The 20,260-nt window shown below is 40.1% G+C and overlaps 1 protein-coding gene across 1 annotated transcript; it reads left to right on the top strand.

Annotated features, from left to right (window-relative positions):
• The first annotated feature begins 7 nt into the window (after positions 1–7).
• Positions 8–19,072, top strand: mettl4 (methyltransferase 4, N6-adenosine). Its single transcript, XM_012917941.3, has 8 exons — positions 8–391; positions 4,258–4,323; positions 5,561–5,921; positions 6,207–6,276; positions 7,076–7,250; positions 7,356–7,462; positions 9,396–9,487; positions 16,604–19,072. Exons 1-8 carry the CDS (start codon positions 161–163, stop codon positions 16,819–16,821), a joined length of 1,320 nt encoding a protein of 439 aa, XP_012773395.3. The 5' UTR covers positions 8–160; the 3' UTR covers positions 16,822–19,072.
• Positions 19,073–20,260: the final 1,188 nt, after the last annotated feature.

Genomic DNA, 20,260 nt, shown 5'->3' with positions numbered 1-20,260 from the left:
ATCTACTTCCGCGATGATCTACGTTGGTTAACGACTGAGTTTTGCCGCGCAAGTTTCGGTTTTATTTTCAAAGAAATAGGCTCGTTTGCGCTCACGTGTCCGGTTGCTCTCAAGCACGAGCTTAAATCCCGTCTGGTTTCAAACAACACCCCCTTTAATTATGTCCGTGGTGCTCCACGGAAGCCTCGGCTGGGTTTTGGATTCATGCTCGCTTATCGATCGGGGATATTCGCCGTGCATACGATGGAGAGAGAATCAGAAGTCAGCTCTGAAGTGTAGTTTCAAAAGGCAGTGCTTCCAGGTTTTTAAGAGCTACTATAACGAGAATAACAGAGCAGATGTGGATGCAGGGAACACGGAGGTCCTGAAAAAAACATGCAAACCCTCAAAGGTAAATGCTGCTGCATTTTCTCAAGTGATGCATGAAAGTGCAAGTTTTTTTTCATATTCCCACATGAATCAAATCAAAATTTCTAGAATATGTATGCGTTTGGGGGAATAAATCGTTCATATATATTCCTAGAAGGCAGTTTTGCACATTTTTATGACGTAAAAAGATAGAATTGCCTTTATAACGACGAGGAGTATACACCTTTTAATGAAACATGAAATATCTGTTGATATAGTGCATAAGGCATGAGGGAAAGCATAAATATTTAAATTTTAATGTTATTTATTTATTTATTGTTGTTGTGGTTGTTGTTTTACTAAAAGGTTAGTGACACTTTACACTTTACTTTACTTTACACTTTACTGTTATATATATTACTAAATAAGTAATAAATAATATTTACTTGTTATAATTGTCAGGGACTTCTGGTTTTTGCGGTAGTAAGTGTTATGATATTTTGATACCACGGTAAGCATTTACAGGATATTGTTTTATACAGGAAAACTGTTACTCAATAAGGCCAATCTACTAGTTGTTTTTCTCTTTCTCTGTGACCCAAGAATTAATGTGTAAGACTCACAAGCTGGTACCTGAAGGTCGAAAACACCACAGAGATGAGACCACTTCCTTACTCCCATCCTCCCTTTTTCTTTATCTCCTGGAAAAGGCTCGTTAAAGGCTAGGTGGTTTGTTTCAGAATTCACTAATGAAAGAACTCTGTATTTTATGTCTAGGAGTGTATTTTGCTGGGATGATCATAAATTATAGCTGAACTGATAAACTACACAAGGGATACTTTGCTCAGAAGGCAGGAAGACGTTTCCTTATTTAGTCTGTACCGGTTTGAACTGGGAAAGCTGACACACGAACCTTTTTTTCTCTATATAAACTGCTGTGTATCAAATAAACCTTTGAGTTGATTCTGGGAAAGCAATCTGAACAGTTTCTGTATCACTTTGTTCTCCTAACTGCTCCCGATATCGTAACTAACCCAGCTGAACGGCATACCTGAGTGTTACTTTAAATAATTAGGAATCTTAGAAGGAAAGGACAAACTCTGCTTATCGCTCACGCCACGGAGGAAACCCGGGACGGCAATTTCCTTCAGTAAGAGTCCCACTTTGTGCCAAAACCAACAACAACCAAGAGTGATGGATGTGAAAGTTTAGTTACCCATGCGCCTGGAGTAACCCCGACTGCATTATGTCATCTTCTGACTACTATATCTGCACTTCCACCACAGCACATAGAAAAGGGAATGAATGGGCCCCATTGTACGATTTAGAAGTTTTGAAGAAGTCAATTAACGCACACACACATATAGACAGGACACATATTCTTGTTTTTGCCATTTTCAGGGCCCACTACTTGTTTTGCTTTTCTAACGGCTTTTAAGACCACCTTTTCAGACACATTCAGATATGTCTTGTTTTTGCCATCTATTGGGACACGCCTGGTTTAATACTTATGGAGTCCAATTGCACTCTGTCACATAGCCTCAAGACAGACCACATGGAGATAAAATATAACAATGTATTCTAATGTGGTTTGATAGGCTAATGAAACACAGTAATGTGATATTAGCATATTAGCAGGGGAGACATAATCCCCTATGTCCCCCTTAAACCTGTGGTGATCAGCTGGCTCTTATTTTCACTCCAATTTCCAAAAGTTGATTCTGTTCATCTGAACGTAGCGTTTTCAGTGGGAGAAATGTTTCATCACTCATCCAGGTGACTTCTTCAGTCTCAGCTGACTGATCAGTGGTTGTTGATCAATGGTCATCAGAATTTTCATAATTAAGATTAAGGAACTCACCTTCCAGGCCATTGTTCCTTCGGTGGGCTGGTTTCAGTCATTATGCAAATGTACTGTTTATACGATTGGGGAAACCTGCAGTCAGCTGAGACTGAAGAAGTCACTTGGATGAGTGACGAAACGTTTCTCCCACTGAAAATGCTACATCCAGATGAACAGAATCAACTTTTGGAGATTTACTTACCTGGATGATTGAGAATGCATCAAGACATTTTCACTACAATCTTCATCAGATCCTAAAGGAGGTGCGCCCACAGGAGGGCCTGATGCAAGCTACAGAATCTCCAAAACTAGAACAACCACATGCAAACTTTCTGTGTCTGGTGCTTTCCAGGTTTTCTGTCTCTTGAAGACCTGGCTCACATCTTCAGGTGGGCATAGTAGAGTCGTGATGGGGGTATTTTAGGGTGCGGGGTATGAATGTATCCCTCAAATCTGCAGTACAAAGCTTGTCATCCAGGTCTTTGTCTCAGTTGCAGGTATGGTCTCCTGTAGTTCGTGATGTCTTGTCTATCTTCTGCTCCCCAAGATACTTAAACTCCTTCACTTGGGGCAGCAATTCCTCCCTAACCCAGAAATTGAATTCCCCCTTTTTTCATTTAATGCTCACTTGATGCTACCTCAGTTGTGTCTGTTTGTATAGCTACTTGCCTATTGAGAGCCTGCAGAGAGGACTTTTCAGCCTACACGAACATCATTGCGTGTTGAAGAAGGAGGAAACAAATCTAAAGAAAGTAGAAAGGTGTTCCTGAGGTCACCAAACTGATGGAAATTCTGTCCATAAAAGTTATGAATAGAATTACTGACTCATATCTGAATTGCCACTGGCAATGCAAACAAAGCTCTTACTATGGTTATACAGGTTGTACAAATAGTCTGTAACAGCATGACAGTCACCTCTACCAGGGGCTCCAAGAAGCCCGATGCAATGTAATTCAACACATAAGCACAAGCCATACCTGCAATACCAAAAGGCACTTGACAATAAGCACTTTTAAGACCAAAAAGATACTCAGCTGTCAAACAGTTCGCCTACAGCACCTGTAGCATGTTGACATTCACCTGGCAGGATCATCTGCTGCAGGGATTACTATTTTTTTTGCAGGATAGCTCTGCAGATAACATCTCACTGGTTCTCTTCCACAGTTTCCTCTTTAACAGGGTAGATTTCCCACTCAGCCCACATTCAGTGGCATCTGGCATCTTTGTGAGAGACATATAAGGTTTCTTGATCATTTCTTATTTCATTCTATCTTATATTATATATCCTCCATTCAACAGCCAGCTCCTATTGAAAGCTTTTTCACTCTTCACTTTAAGAAGGAGGTTGAGTGTGGCATGTGTCACATGACATAAGTACTAGTTTTATGTCATGTACTAGTACTGACATCAGTTTTGTCAGTGGTCATTATGTCAGGCTCTGAGGACATTCCTGTTCACACCCAACAAACCTACCTGGTTGTGCCAAAAGGTTGGTTTCTATTGTCGTGATCGTGTTTTCTGTTATGTGGGACATAAAATACTGATGTGTTGTAAAAGTTAATAAGGAACTCTCTTAACCATAGTGAACTTAAAGCTCAGGAGTTGCTAATACATTAATGCATTTTCACGTTGTTCTTATCAAGCAGTCCAGTAACATGCAACAGTGAGCAAGCAAGTAAACCAAGGATCCTGACACTGAAGCAGAAAAATACATTTAAAAAGTAGCATTTTATACCTGCTACTTTTATGGTGACTTACAATAATGAAGAATCCAGACTGATTGGATATATTTTAACTCACATAAAATCTGCAAACAGACTTGCACAAAGTTATTCTGCTTATTTCAGCACCACTGATATTTGTTTAAATATTAAAATGACAGACATGTAAAACTTAACTCTGTCAGCTCAGTTTAATGCCAGATCAGTAGAATTTACTTTAGAGTTTGACACAGTGGATTACAGTGGTGCTACTGCTTGCTTGGTTGGAGCTGTAAAGAACAATACCATGATCATTTTGCTCTTTGTTGTACTTACTCTTTATCACTTCATCAATTTGACTTACAGAAAAGGAAACGAAAACACCATGAACTCAACCAAGGGGAAATTGATTCACTGGTCTTTCACGAGAAGGTAGGCTGATACTTATTCTGAGCCTGAACTACAAATAAGATATAATCTGTCATCTGTCAATAGATTTGTTCTTGCAGGGACTGTATTGCCCCACTGAAGTTAAAGCATCACAAAGAGAAAAAATGATTGGGGATAATCAGAGTCACAAGAAGTCTATGGAAAAAGTGGTCAAAGTGTAAACTTACGTGTCAAACTGACTGATACAGTTATCCACAGAATCGTCCTGTTTGAGCCAATGTAATAGATCACACTTTTATTCATATAAGTCGATTATTAGCAGTATGATTGTTGTTAATTTATTCATTAATGCTTCTTTTAAATATCTGATTTATATATGGCTTAGTGTTATTTGTTTTTTCTCTACACATTAATACACCATCCATAACAAACATAACAATGAAACAGACCTTTTTATTGTAATGTGTTATGATTTATAACTCAAAACATGACATCACAATGTCACTTTGTGATAAAGTAAACGTTATTTATACTTGTATTAGAGTTTTCATTTTAAAATAAGTCATTTTAGTTAAAAGTCATATTGTTAGAGAATTTCAATACGCCAGTGCACAGATATGGGCTGAAGAGCACTACATGGACAAAGTGTTGAAGCTCTTTGTCCACATATTTCATGCTGATGTTAATGCCAGAGGAGGTTTGGAACTAGCAGTTATTCAGTCCGCAGAGTGTTGGCAACTTTTATGCACTATGATCCTCAGCACTACGCAACCTCACTATGTAACTTTATGTGGTCTTCCACTCTGTGGCTGAGTTGCTGTGATTGCTAAAAGCTTCCACTTTGCTTCCACTTATAATCGATTGTGGAATATCTAGGAGGAAAGACATTTCACAAGCTGACCTATTGCAACAGTTACATCCAATTACATCAGCACGCCCAAATTCAGGGAGCTCTTTAGGACGACCCCTCCTTTTACAAATGTTTTTAAAGGCAGACTAAAGGTGCTTCATTTGATCCATCTATGGTGATGGGACTGAGAACAACTAAATTGAAAGATTAAGAAGTATGCACTTTTGTAAGATGTCCATTTTTGAGGCATTATAAAATAATTAAAAGACAACATCTCTACAACTGCTGCATTGACTTTTATCTCCAACACTTTCAATCAGTGGAGCTTTGTTTCAAGTTATTGTGCATTCATCCAAGTTTAAAATATTAGAGGTAAGAAGCTGGTTTAGTATTCAGACTAAATAATCTCTGTTATGTGCCATGACGCAGATAAAGTCTGTTATTCTGGAGGGAACCAAGTACTTGGTGGATTCTGCACAACTGCTCGGCTATCTGAATGGACAGACAAACGTGGACAAAGAGCCTCTTCCTTCACAGGAGTGCAACCTCGCTGCTCTTTGTGAAATGGCTAAAGATCTCCCTCTGGTGGAGGATGAGGAGCAGGAACGGGGCGCTCAGTTACTTGTTGGCGAGGATGGCTGTACGTCTCACGTCGACTTGTTCTCTCAGGTGACAGAGAACAAGGCGGACTGGGCTACCGTGGTTACGGTGATGGGAGAGGAGTATGTAATACCCCCCCACACGGCTTTCCTGCTGTCTGATTTCACGAGGATACAACCATTAGTCCACTGTGAGTAAAACACTGGGAGCAGTGCATGTGAACTAGAAAGAAATGTTAACTGAAACAAAGGTTATTAAAAAGTTTTTTTTTAAGCCTTACAATTCTGTGTGCTTGTGATACCATTATTTGAAAGGCAAAAGTTTATCTTTGTGTGAGGCAAAAACACGGGGACTCTTCCCTGAACTTAAGTGTTGTAAATAACTGTGGTATGGCTCAGTGTAATTTCTCATCGTCTCAAGAGAGATCTTGTTTGTTGTTTCACAGCCTGACATTCTTTGCTTGTTTCTCACACAGACGGAACAAGGTTCGACCTAATCGTTATGGATCCACCATGGGAAAACAAGTCTGTGAAAAGAAGTCGCAGGTAATTCAGTATTCAAGTACTTTTGGAGGACTGAAGCAAAAGAGGATAAAACTTTATAGATTTCTGGGTATGAAATTTACATGTTACAAGAGCATATAAAGCAGGGTGAATAAGAAGAACAAATAAGAGAGCTTCTAAGAAAAGAAACTGATAAAGTCCAGTGGTTTATAGTTATGTTTGCACATGTCCCCGTACTGTAAAATATTATGGTGTTACCATGGATATTAATCAAAGAGATATTTTCATCCCAGTCTGTTTTATGTAAAGGATTTTGAGGCCTCAAGAGCTCAAAGCATTCAGTGTCCTCTAAGAAAAAAGCTGCCTAAAGCCATAACGTAAGGAAATATCAGCATTATAAGAATTAATAATCACGGCAACATGAGATGCCTAATGCATAACAAATGTCCTGACAATCCAGCTAATCCTTTTTATACATTTCTATCAAAATTACTCACAGTGATTATAAAGAAGAAGTCATTCAATCACTAGAGTCAGAAAAATGTATCATCTGTGAACCAAAACTGTTTGTGCATACAGCAAATGTGAAGCTTTCTCACTAAATTTGCAAAAAACATGACCTGAAAAGTTCACATAACTCATTAAACTTGTAAAGGTTAATCACTCTGAATCTTCAGATTTCAGCCTGATGGTGGCACCAGACAAAAACTGGTTGAAGAAGCGAAAATGGCTAGAAAATAAAGAAAAGTAATGGGCATTGTATTTAGAATAGAATAGAATAAACCTTTATTATCCCACAGTTGAGAAATTTACACTGACTATATCAATTTTCTCACTGAAGATACGGCTCGTTGCCCTCATCCCAGCTAAAGCGGCTCCCTATTCCCCTGCTGGCATCTCCAAACTGTTTAGTGGTGACCTGGGTGACAAACCGGCCAAGCCACCTGCGTTTTGTCCGTGATGAGCTGTATCCACATTGGGGCGTAGAAGTTGTGGCTGAATGGTTCTGGGTCAAGGTACAGATAATACAGAACTTTCAACCGATTAATTGTTTAAGAACTGGAAGCATTACCTGCTAATGTCAATCCAAGTGTTTTTAAGACGATGCTATTTCTCCTCAGGTCACCACATTTGGGCAATTTGTGTTTCCGCTAGACTCACCACACAAGAAACCATATGAAGTCTTTGTCCTGGGCCGATATCGTTGCTCTGCTGATATCTCAGAGAGGTGTGAAATGTTTGAGTTTCATCTTTAAATTCCATATTGTACCGTGCAAAAATGTGTGAAAACATAAAGCAAAATAGAGTGTATGAGGCAAAAACTGAGTTTGTACAATTCTTTTTTTTTTTTTTTTTTTTTTTTTTTTGCCTGTCCCGTTTGGCTCTTTTGCCATCAGAATTGTTGTCTAAAGGCAAAGAAAGATGCCCAACGGATTTACTTTACCAAATTGACCATCCCAGCCTTGCCGTAATGGTCCATTTGATTCACCTTTTATTGTTTATTTTATTTTCACTTACTGAATACGGGACAGACTTGACTGGGGGAAAGAAGGGGAGAAAGAAAGAGGGAAAGAGAAACAGCTGAGAAGAGGGACGGGGGAGAAGGGCAAAAAACAAAAACCAACAGAACGGGCAGAGAAAAAAAAAGCATATATCAATCACCTGGATCACCTGCTGAGAAAGAAAAAAGAAAACAAGCAGAAGAGAACAAGAGTAATAGAATAAACAACATCACAATGATATATGGGAATATGACAGTAAATACTAAATATTAAACATTATTGTGCAGCACATAAGATCAACAGAACACAGTGTGCTTTGAGGTAGGAGCCAAAAAGGGTGTAGTTTGTGGGTGTGATCACCCGTGTGTACACCTGTGAGCATGGACGCGCTTGTTTTTTGTTTTTTAAAAAGGTTCCTTCATGTAATAATCTGCTAGAGGGTGTGGGGGGGGCCACAGCCCCGTCCTCCAGGGCATGAAGCAGGTATGGAGGAGATCAAAACTCCAGACATCCAGAGGCCCCCAGAACACAAGAGACCAAGGAAGACCAACAGAGGGGCAGCCGCGCCACTGTCCCAGAAAGAGCTGAGGAGAGTCCCAGATGAGGGCTCACTCAGCAGCCGCGGAGCAGAAGCCAGGGGGAGTTGCAGTGACGCGCCCGTGAGCTCCACCGGCAGCCAGCCGTGCCTGAGTGACCGAGGAGCCCCAGGCCGAGAGGCCGGGGGCACCCCACCTCCGAAGTGGCCCGAGCGAGCCCCAGGCTCCAGGCCCTGATAAGCGGCCGCCAAGGAGTGAGCTGGAGTTTGTACAATTCTAACGAGCTTGAAAAGATAAGCTCTTAGATGAGCTTTCTTGTCAGTTCTAGTCCTCAGGAATAGCTCCTCAGGCAACTTCTTCTTCATTTCATCAGACCATAATATGGAGAAATGAGGACTGACTCAAGACTTTTGCAGGACTGGATATATAAATCATAGTTTCTCAGTCATCCAGGTCATGGTAGTGTTGAGTGTTTGAAGGAGAGCAGAATTACTTTTTTAGACCCTTGAACACATTTTGCTTCTCATCCAAGAGTTTTTTTCAGCTCCAAACTGATGGAGAGTCCAAGGTATTTGACCTTAGTGGAGTTTGTCCCCTTGGACGTGGTTCTGAGGGTCGCAGACACACTAAAGGTGTCGCATGAACCAAAGTGTGAAAAAAGGCGTGGTCATTACCGCCATCGAGACTAAGGTGTGAAACCTCTGTAAGACATTGTTCCTCTCCACCATCATGCTGCACTGTAGGTGGCTGATAGCAGGAGGATTTATCCCTGAAGTTATATGGTAAGCTATCACAGGTGTTAAAGCAATGTCTAAGTATATCACTTCTTCAGGTTTGCATGTATCAAATGTAACATCTTGATATTATTCAAGGCAACAGCAGCTCTGGAATTTAAAAGGTGTGAAACCTCTGTAAGACATTGTCCCACACCACGATCAGGTGAACTATCTAGGTCACCTGAGGCAAGGTGTGAGTGGGGGTTGAAATGCCTGGGAGGAGATGATAGCTGGTGTCGTAAGCCACCACCTCTGTTCAGTGACGGTTGTTCGCATAGATGGCCTCCTTTATTTCTTCAGCTTTCCAAATCATATTTATGCTGACAGACTTGTGTACCCTCTTTCAGCCCCTCAGAGACATCAGAGGTGCCTGTGGAGGATCAGCGTTTGATTGTCAGTGTCCCATCAGCTCTGCACTCTCAGAAGCCTTCGCTGTCAGGTGAATATTCAAGTACAGTGTAGTGTCTTTGCCACCAGAGGGCAATAGTGTCACATCAATGATCGTTACCTTGATACACAACTTGAGTGATAAGCTCTGAATTCTGCTATCACAAGTGTGTGTGTGTGTGTGTGTGTGTGTGTGTGTGTACGTCGCTTCGTCAGTATATTCTTCAGTATATTCTTCAGTTCATGTATGAAATAGAACATCCTGATGTTAATAGCAGTAATTGCAGCTCTTGAATTTAAAACACCCACAATGTGTTTTTTTTGTAAAGGAAGAGAATTAACTACAGATTCATCACTTTACTTTTACAGCCACACAATTTTATGAATGAATTTGTTATCCACTGCGAAAAAACTTTGGTCTTTTCAAAATGTCTGCAGATTGGAGGAGAAAATACTGCTTCAGCTCATAACTACACTTAAATTCATTAAATCATCAACCTCTGACAGGACTGGCTCGTCAGAGCGGGCACTTCTACTGCTCACATTTCAGTTTTGTCCTGTTTGCACTGATTGGGTTAAACCTTGATTCCAGCATCCACTCTGCTTCTTAGAATCAATGTAAGACCTTGACAATGAATATGCAGAGACTATGAAAAAGAGAGGCTTGACGTCATCTCACTCCCTCTCAGGGGAACGCGATTTATTATTGTGCAGTATGGAGAGCAAAACACGGCCAGTGTTTGCTGGCGCCCTCTCAGCAGCACAGAAACGCCTCTGTCTCATGGCACTAGTTCAGTATTGTGAAAATAAAGATTTAAATCATAATGATTGCTTTTGCGAATCTGTGATGCCATAGAGATTAAGCAGATTAGGATACAATTTGTGTTCTGTCTACATGTGTGATTCTGTGTTTGTGGCAAAGCCTCTCAGCAGGTTTAATCAGAATTGGTTTGTTTGTTATTTGCTGCTGTGGAGGATTTTTATAACTTGGAATATATGAACTTGGAAAAACACCAATCATAGATCTAGTTATACTTTAAAAAATGTTGACCGCATATAGAAAATGTGTTGCATTTTTTTCTACTGCATTGCATACAAAGTAGTACTACTAAATGACCAGAATGAGCAGCATCTACGCTGTGTTACAACTCTAGCTGCTATGCACGCTCTGTTATTCTACACGAGGTGTGAAAGCGCCGTTGGATGTGGGTGTGTCTCAGATGTGATGGTGCAATGTGTAGTGAAATCTTGGGAAAGGTTTTGCCAACTCTTGCGGAGATGCCAACCAAAGCAGATAATTTCTTTTCATTTAGCCATTTGAGATGATAAGTTAACACCTAGAGGCTTAAGGGATGAGTTTTTCCTTTTCTTCACACCTACAATAGATTATGCAACTGCTAGAAATCTCAACACCTTTGGTATTAACCAACCTGAGCTTCCTCTTTTTTTTCAGTTCAAAATGTCACCCCGGTAATTCTGCTGTACTTTTTCTTTCATGTAGCATGTCAGCATGTGAGCAGCCTTGATAGCGTGTTGAGAAAGTCTGACCCACTTCTGTTCCCCGACTCAGATGAGGCTCATATCACTGACATACTTGGTTGCTATGGAGAGATAAGGGACACCATTACTCCGCTATGGGTACAAAACGTCTTTGCCAGATGGTCACACTGCAGAAAAAAAATGGTTCGAGCTTCTCTGAAAGACAAGACATGTGTTTTTTATTAATTAGGCCCCCCTGCAATTTCAAAACTTATGAGAATCCCTTCCCAATTTGGGATTTTAATTGGCACCTTAGTAGCTGTGCCTAATATTCAAGAAAAGGCACACTACCAGTTGTGTTATCAAATTGCTTTAAATTGGGGTGTGGCTCACTGAGAGCAATCTGTGTGACATTTTGCATAGTTTTTTAGCTCAGCGAGGCTGTGAACCTGAAGTACATCACGTAAACATGCTGCTGTCTCTGTTTTTCAGTACAGAATATTTACATGGATGAGCTTACATGTTAATAAAATGTGCTTTTTTTCATTTGGTTATGGCAGATGGCAACTTCATACAGCTGGTAAAGCAAACATGTTTGCAAACGCACCTTAAATATCAGGAGATTACAACCAGGAGATACAGGGGAGCGCTGGTCTTTAATTTGGAGTCAAATATTTGCTCTTCTTTTGCTTTTTACTTAAGGGGAAATAAACGACTCTTCACCTGCTTGTCACCAACTGTCACAACCAGGGAGTGACAGATACGAAAGCTACTGCGTTTAACGTATTACTCTTTATGGATCATACTAAATTTTGGGCTCTAATATTACTAGTGGAATCACCTTACTGCGCATGTGCCATTTTCAGCTAACTACGTGTTAATGCAAATATCAAATCAACAGGTCATATAGTAACAACTCAATGTATTTTATGCATGTAGACATGGTGAAGACGACCTGCTGAAGTTCAAACTGAGCAGCAGAATAGAGAAGAAAAATCATTTAAAGTGACTTTGATCGTGGGATTGATGTTGGTCTGAGTATTTCAGAAACTGCTGATTTACTGGGATTTTTCCACACAACCATCTCTAGGTTTTAAAGAGAATGGTATGAAAAACAGAACATATCCAATGAGTGGCAGCTCTCTGGGTGAAAATGCCTTGTTGATACCAGAGGTCAGAGGAGTGTCACTGCTGTCATCTAAGAACAGGAAACTGAGGCTACAGTTCACACGGGCTCATCAAAATCAGAAAATAGAAGATTGGAAAAACGTTGCTTGGTTTGATGAGTTATGACTTTTGCTGCAACATTCACACGGTAGGGTCAGAATTTGGCTTAAACAATACGATGGCATGGATCCATCCTGCCTTGTATGAACATTACAGGTCATGGTGGTGCTGTAAATGTATGGGGAATATTTTCCTGGCACATTTTAGGCCCCTTAATAGCAACTGTGCATTGGTATTAAGGGGCCTACTGCTGCCTACTGCTGTGTTTTTGCTGACCGTGTCCGTCCCTTTATGACTAGAGATTACCCATCCCCTGATTGCTGCTTCCAGCAGGATATTGTGCCATATCACAAAGCTCAAATCATCTCAAATTGAACACGACACTGAGTTCACTGTAAGTAAAAGGCCTCCACATTCTCAGATATCAATCCAACAGAGCAACTTTGGGATGAGGTGGAACAGGAGATTCACATCAGGTCAACAAATTGTGCAGCTGCTGTGTGATGTTGTCATGTCAATATGGACCAAAATCAAAAGCTTCTTGTTGAATCTGTGCCACAAAGAATTCAGCCAGCGCTGAAGTAAAAAGGGCTCCATTGTAGTAGCAAGGTGTCTGGTCAGTGTATGCTTGGCTACATCGTCGGCAACACAGATGACACATAAATGAAACTTGTTAAAAACATGCTTGAAATGAAGGGTTTGGATTCAATTCTTATCTTCTTTAGAAACAATGTAACAATAGGGAACAGCTTCTTGTTGGTAACGGACATAAAAATAGTCTAACTTATAGCACTTTGTGTCAAGACACTAGTTATTTAATTGGGTGTAGTAAAAACAAATGGAAAAAATATCTGTTAGTAACTTTTTTTTATGTTATTATGTATTTTCTTGCAATTATGTATCAATATATGAATAAAAAGCAACATGGTTCCAAAGCCAAACCCAGTGGGATGCCACAAATTAATATCTGAAATTAATATCTTAATAGTAGTCAATTCCATGATTATGTTGATGATATTTTATTCATAAATAAGTAGAATATAAACACAGTGTGGCTGAACAGCATATTGAGGAATCATAATGGAGACCAAGGACATTAGTTGTTACAATGTAAGGGAGCTAATGAAGAAGAATCAGTTTGGTTTTGCTTGGTTAATCCTGATGAGGATTTGGGAAGTCTGCAAGGAAGAATATCTAACAGCGAAAGTGTCAGGAGAGAAGTGAAATAACACCTTCCTTTGCCTCGGGTTATTCTTGGCAGAAGTTTGATACACTGTCCCATTTTAAAGGTAGGATAATTAGACCTTTTATTCTGTATTCAACTTTGAAAGCTGAGTCACCGATAGGAGCTGAATTACTTGCAGAGCTGCATGTTTGGCCTTTCCTCACCGTGACTGTCTCTCTCTGACGTGCATAGGAAGAAAAAAATGCGGGACAGCACATTCGGCAGGATCGGTTTGGGGATCTGGCTTTTGAGCTCATTAACTCCGTGAGTGTTGGCTGAGGCAAGTGTCAGGGTGGTTTGAGAATGCACAAGAGCAGACAGAGTAACAAAGGGGCAGAGGAAGTGATACGTATCTGTCAGGTGTGCCTCTCCTGGAATATCATTCCTTATAGAGCCAAGGTCACTGGCAGTCTCCACACAGAAAAATCAGTGCTATGGCGTGAAGGAGCTGGGAAACTGCCAGCTCTGTCCTCTGCCTATTACAGGGAAACAGGCAAAGTTTTGATTTTTCAATCACACAGAAAAGCACTAGTTTACATTAATGTAACAGTGACATATACGTGTAAATTAAGTGCAAAACATTAGAAAAAATGAACTTCTTTTGAAATATCCTATTAAATGCACTCAATTTAGAAGTTGTTACCCAGCTGAACATCTCTTATAGGCCCTATAGATGTCTCTAGTAGGTTCTGTCTAATACCAGCCAGTGGGCTCACTGAGAAGAACGCCTCATTGTTCAGTGGTTAAACTATTTACCCTTTAAAACAGCACCGAGAGTCTTCATAAGAAAGAGTGGTGGTGGTATAAGTCAGCTGTTTGAGATGCATTGTTTGGACTTACTTTTACTCACTGTTTCATTTAGTTGAGGTAAAAAACAGTTTGGGGTATAAAAGAAATGTCAATATTAAAATGATTATGTACATATTTTCATAACTTTATTTATATATTACAAAGCACACCAGAGTGAAAATGGATGGAAATATTCACGTGGCTAGAAAAAATTGTCCTCCATCCATCCATCACTGTTTATCTTGAGTTGCGTCATGGAAACAGCAGCATTCTAAGTGGAGACACCCAAACCTCCCTCTTACTGGCCACCTCCTCCAGCTTATCCACCGAGTGGCCACCGAGGCTTTCTCAAACCAGTCCAGAGACATAATTCTTCAGCGGGTCCTGGGTCTACCCCGGAGCCTTCTACCAGTAGAATATGCTGAAAACACCTCACCTAGGAAGTGTCTAATCAGATGCCCTTATCATCTCATTTGGCTCCTTTTGATGTGAAGGAGTAGCAGCTCTTCTGTGAGCTCCTCCCAAATGACTGAACTCCTCACCCTATCTCTTAAGCGAGAGGCCAGCCACTCTTCAGAGAAAGCTAATTTCTGCCACTTGTACCGATTGTTTCATTCTTTTGGTCCCTACTCAGAGTTCGTAACCATAGTTGACGGTGTGAAGGTTGAGGTGCAAAACCATCAACTTCTATGATCTACGATGCTGGGCAGTAATTAGCACTGTTGCCTCACAGCAAGGAGGTTTGAGTCTAACATCTGGGTGGGGCCTTTCTGCATGGCGTTGGCATGTTTCCCCTGTGTTTCCATGGTTTCTGTCTGGGTACTTACTCCAGTTTCCTCCACAGTCCAAAGAAATGCAGTTAGCAGGGTCATGGTGATAGGTGAAGTGAATTAATGTGAATTGACTGACTTTTTCTTGCTATTTTTTAAAGGTGGTGGCCACAGACTTTGTTTCCATCTTTAAAGCAACCATTTTAAAATCAATGAGTTTAGTCAGTATGAGATTTACATGTTCTTCTCACACAACCACTAAAGTCGTTTTACATAATCCAACATTTCCTGATTATAATAGACATTAACAGCTAACATAATCAATAGCACTGATAACAATGGGTTATACTGGCTAATTCATATATCATTGAACTCATGTAGAATGTAGAAGTTTTAAAATTTGAGCTCTTTTGTCAATGGCTCACATCTGCACACTGATGGATCCATAGGAAGTCATGTGGGTTCTGTAGCTTGTGTTAGGACATTTGACTGGAGGAGCTAGGTTCAAATCCACTTCACCACAGCCACCATGTAGAGAGGCAAAGACACAAGGTTTACAGCTTGTCACATCCTTTTATAGTAAATTGAAGGTAATATATTTTAAATATAGGGAACTCAAGAGCCACTGAAGCTTTAATTTTAAGTACTAAGTGTCTTGCTACAGGCATGTGTGTGCTGACATACTGGCTTGTTGTAAGAGAGGTATATAAGAAAACCTGTAAAGATAATTACGCAAAAGCTGGGATGAAATTCAGTGGCAACAGGTTTCAGCGATGAATCCGCATTTGAAATATTTGGATTAAGTCATTGTAAGGAGGAGATCAGGAGAGAGCTGCGTTTCAAACAGTGGTGTTGCTGATCTTGTCAAAATTGATGGAACTATGAACAAAGACAAGTAATGTTGGATTTTGAATGGAACAAAAGGCAGCCAAGATCCAAAGAAGAGATTTGAATGTCCTTCAAAGAAACCTGGAGAATTATTCTTGAAGACTAGCTACAAATTACAAGAAAGTTTATCTGACAGAGGTCATGCTGTGTTCAAGACTTTTAAACTGGTTCAAACTGTACACTGTTTTACTTTATATACTTTTTTCCCGTTTTCCTAGAAAAATCTAAAGAAATGAGGGATGGCTCAACACTTACGCACAGTATTTCATGTTGAGGGATAAAGCGGTATCGCCACATCTCCACTTTCCCCTCACTTCTCCTCAGTCCCATACAATGGATGCTTTCAAACATGCATTTCCTACTACGATCTCAGACTGGCTTTACGCATTCGTAGGTCAGAGTTCACCTTTGAGAAAGCTCTGTTCGGGAGGCTGTAGCCTCTCAGCAAATACAACACTACCCTATTGTTTGGAAGTGGTAGAAGTTGCCATGTGAGTGTGTTTTGACGTATTTCAGCTGACATTAAAGTTGTGTGTTGTCTTTTGTAATTTTGGCCACATGTAATTGTGATGCTGTACATACTATAGCAGAGATATGTAGGCTGGTAGGCGAGATTGTTTAGTTTAGGTTTCACATCATAGGTGTGAAACTTCAGGTTTGTTAGATCTCCAGGTGAAATATGAAAGGAGTATTTTCCAGTTTGCACAGTGAGGACTGTAAATAACAGGGCAGACACCGAAAGCCTTATAATATGCAATAATAACTCTCCCTCATTGCTTTCCCTTCACAGAGGTACTGAAGCCATACATTGGAGCTGACGCCAAGTGCTTGGAGCTGTTTGCAAGAAGTCTTCAACCAGGATGGACCAGCTGGGGCAATGAAGTGCTCAAATTCCAGCACGTTAGCTATTTCAATTTGACACCTGTAGATGAAAAAGCAGAAGCTGAGGATGACTGCACAGCCAAAGAAAAACAAGCACAAGGGTTCGATTCACCTGGGAAAACCTGACCTCCTGTGAGCCTGTGACTGACCTCTGACACCTGTTAGATCAGTAATTTAGTTTGTATTTAACGGTGATTCAGCGCCAAAATGTTTCTCTACCAGTTTCTTTTGATCTGTGCTCGTCATGCATGTGGGACCTTTGATTTCTTTTTTTTGGTCTGTGTGCATTTTTAAGGTAGCGAAACACAAGTCTGATGAGGCAGCTGGAGAGATGAAAGTGCTTTTCAGTGCAGCTGTTTTGAACCCAGCTTCCCACGCTGCAATCAGATAAACAACACTTTTGTTTTTTTTATTTGCCTTTTTAGTAATGTTTGGCACATTGTGCGTCTTAAGGATGATCAAAGTATTTCTATTTTTACTTATTTTATGCTGTTTTGAGCTGAATTTCAAAGAAGAAACACTTTCATAGTGAATGCATGCTGGGTTGCTTATCCTTTAAAGTTTTTCATACGAACAAGCCACTGATGTCTCCTTCACTCTGCCTTTTGCCCTGTCAACGGCAACCGGTTCTATCATTGGATCATTTGTCGCTGAATCCTTCCTCATTTTTCAATGAAAGATGAACTCGTCCCATGTCACACTTCTAACCAGCTAACCTGCCTTTTCCTGTTGACTCTCTAATGAGTTTGTTGGTGTCTGCATTTGGATGAACGCCGCTGTCTTTGAGACAGATCAGGATGAGTTATGGCCACTGCAGCAGCGTGCACATCACAGCTAATGAAGCCAGACCGTGTCTTCTGCAGGATTACGTATACATCACCTTGTCAAGTTCTCTACCTTTGAGTCTATAACACACACGGGCACATTAGTGTATTCCTTACACTGTATGTCACAGTGGCATCATCCATTTATTTGTGAAGTCCTGTTTTGTGGATCTTAACATTTTAATAGATTGAAGTGAGTAATAGAAGTGAGCATGTTCGGATATTTGCATATTTGAATAAGAGGGTGAAGTGCTGATTTTGAAGATGGGATGAATCGATGGTGCAGGTACATGTTGAGTATTGCCAAGTATGGTAGCCATTAACTATAGTGACCAAAGCCAGTTTTTATATTACGTTGTTAAAGTGCCTATTTACCTTGTAAAGTTGGGCATTTAAGGTTTTGTACAACGTGGGATTATATGGGAACTGACTTACTTTTGGTGCATGAACAGATAGAAAACATAGAATTAGCTTTCAGATCTGAAAAGTGATGTCAGCATCGAAATGCTTTGACCCTGCATTGTTTTCACATCCACCCTGGGGGAACGCCAGGCCTCGAGGGCCAGTGTCCTACAGGTTAGATGCATCCTTGCTCCAACACAGCTGATTTAAATGGCTAAATGACCTCCTTAACATGTCTCGAAGTTCTCCAGAAGCCTGGTAATGAACTAATCATTTGATTCAGGTTTGTTGACCCAGAGTGAGATCTAAATCCTGCAGGACACTGGCCCTCGAGGTCTGGAGTTCGACACCCTGCTCTGGTCCTATAGAAATCTATGTAAAAAACAGCCCCGTTTCCCTCTTTGCTCATGACTTTATAAGTTCAGTCACTCCTTTCAGGTCTTAGTCAAAAAATATTAACCAATTAACTTAAACATTTTGCACATTTTGGTCATTTTAAGCATGACAAAGGAAGATTATCCCAGATCTGCTCATTAGATAATAACTTGTTTACCAATGACCATGCAGTTTCACAGTCAGATTAACCGCTCACTTGTCATACCTGGATTCAAATCCCTAAGATGGCAACATGAAAATCCCACAGCTCAAAGCTCAATGACGGGACTTTACAAATCAAAGCGTGGCTGCAGCCATCTTTTAAACTCTGTGTGTTTTAGAGCCAGTCTCTTGTGGTCATTGGAGGAACTACAGTTTTTGGGACTGTTTTAAGGTGTTACTCAAAATAAGTAAAGCTGTTTAACATTAAACATGGTGCACATGTAACCAGAAGGTCCATATTAATATGACTCATAACTCCTGCCACTGTTGAAAGATGTAAATTTTCTGTTACCACCTTTGTGTGTCTTAAACTAAGCATTTTTTAAAACTTGAATTGAGAACATGCTGACATACTGTTTTCTTTTTTCTTAACACTGTTTGCTGACCTGTTGACAGTAGAGGTTGGCGGATCGATCCAAATATCGATCGTTTCAATACCAACTTTGATATTGGTATCAGATCGATGTTAGTGCAACAGGATCGATACTGTGTTTCTATCCCTAAAGTTTAGTATGTAGTCCATGAACTGTGATAAATAAATGCATTTTTTTAGAAAACACACTATGAAAAATGTCTGGGCCTTTTTGTGTTGACTACCACATCACATTTTTGTCAAGCCTATAACACAAAGCACTTTAGAGATAGGTACAGTTACATTCAAGCGCTCCAAAACCCCCAGTTTCAAAATGAAAAGACAAGCTGAAAAGTGTTTTTTGTTGTGTTAGCCGATTATTGTGCAAAGTAAAAATCACAGGGATTTAATGGTCATTAAAATGTGTTCAGAATTCATAAATCATGGCACACAGCTCTCCCCTACACAAGCTGCCTTTAAAGGTCAAAAGTATTTTAATGAGTAGAACATTGAACCACATCATTCATCTGTCCGTCTGTACTGCAGGCTGCAAAGTTTATTGAGATAGTTTTTTTTTAAATGGTAATGGGAAAGAGGTTATTGTATAACCTGCATAAAGCATTTAAATGTCATATTTTAACTCAACAAGGTGTTGCACTTGTACATCAGCTCTTCTTGAGAAATGAGGTTTTATAAAAGTTATGAATATATCTATGTAATACAAGGATTACTCCTTAAACTAAAGTAAAGTGAAACATTAACATAAATGAGTTTTGTGAGGTTGAAGGTGAAGAGCTACTCAATAGTGTAATTCAGGTCTCCAAGGATTTCTCTTTATTTTAAACAGCCAACATAGATGAAACCTGCCATCAGCTCTCACAATCAGGCATGTCACAAACACAAAGAGTGTGTGACGCATCATCCTTCAGTCTGATCAAGACTCACACACATTTTACTTTATTTGTAAAGGGTTTAAGTGGTCTTTGGTGTTCTTTTTACTTATAACCACTGAAGGAAAGTGCAAAGACGTAAAGCAAAAGAAAATATAGATGAACAGATGATAAATGAAGCTGACTGAAGTGTACCTTTACTGTATCACACTGTCACTGTCTAAGACATCTGTTGTTTCCTCCCTTTACCTTCTCTCATTACTTGCTTTTTGAATAGAAGCTGTCATCCTGGATGCAGTCGGTCTCTAAAAGCCTGCCATGTGCTGCTGAATGAAGTCACCACAGTCATCATCTCTCTTACAGGCGCCGGTGAAATGAGCGTGTCCTGTCAAACTCAAGATGAAGCACCAGAACAAAGACCTTGTCACCCCTTCTTCCTCCAGCTTCTCCTGTTCCTCTATTAAAGCCAAGGGGAAAAAAAGAAAGTTTTTGTTTCAAAT

Source organism: Maylandia zebra, linkage group LG9, assembly GCF_041146795.1.
Source record: "Maylandia zebra isolate NMK-2024a linkage group LG9, Mzebra_GT3a, whole genome shotgun sequence".
Classification (NCBI taxonomy): Eukaryota; Metazoa; Chordata; class Actinopteri; order Cichliformes; family Cichlidae; genus Maylandia; species Maylandia zebra.
This window is presented reverse-complemented; position numbering and strand designations above follow the sequence as displayed.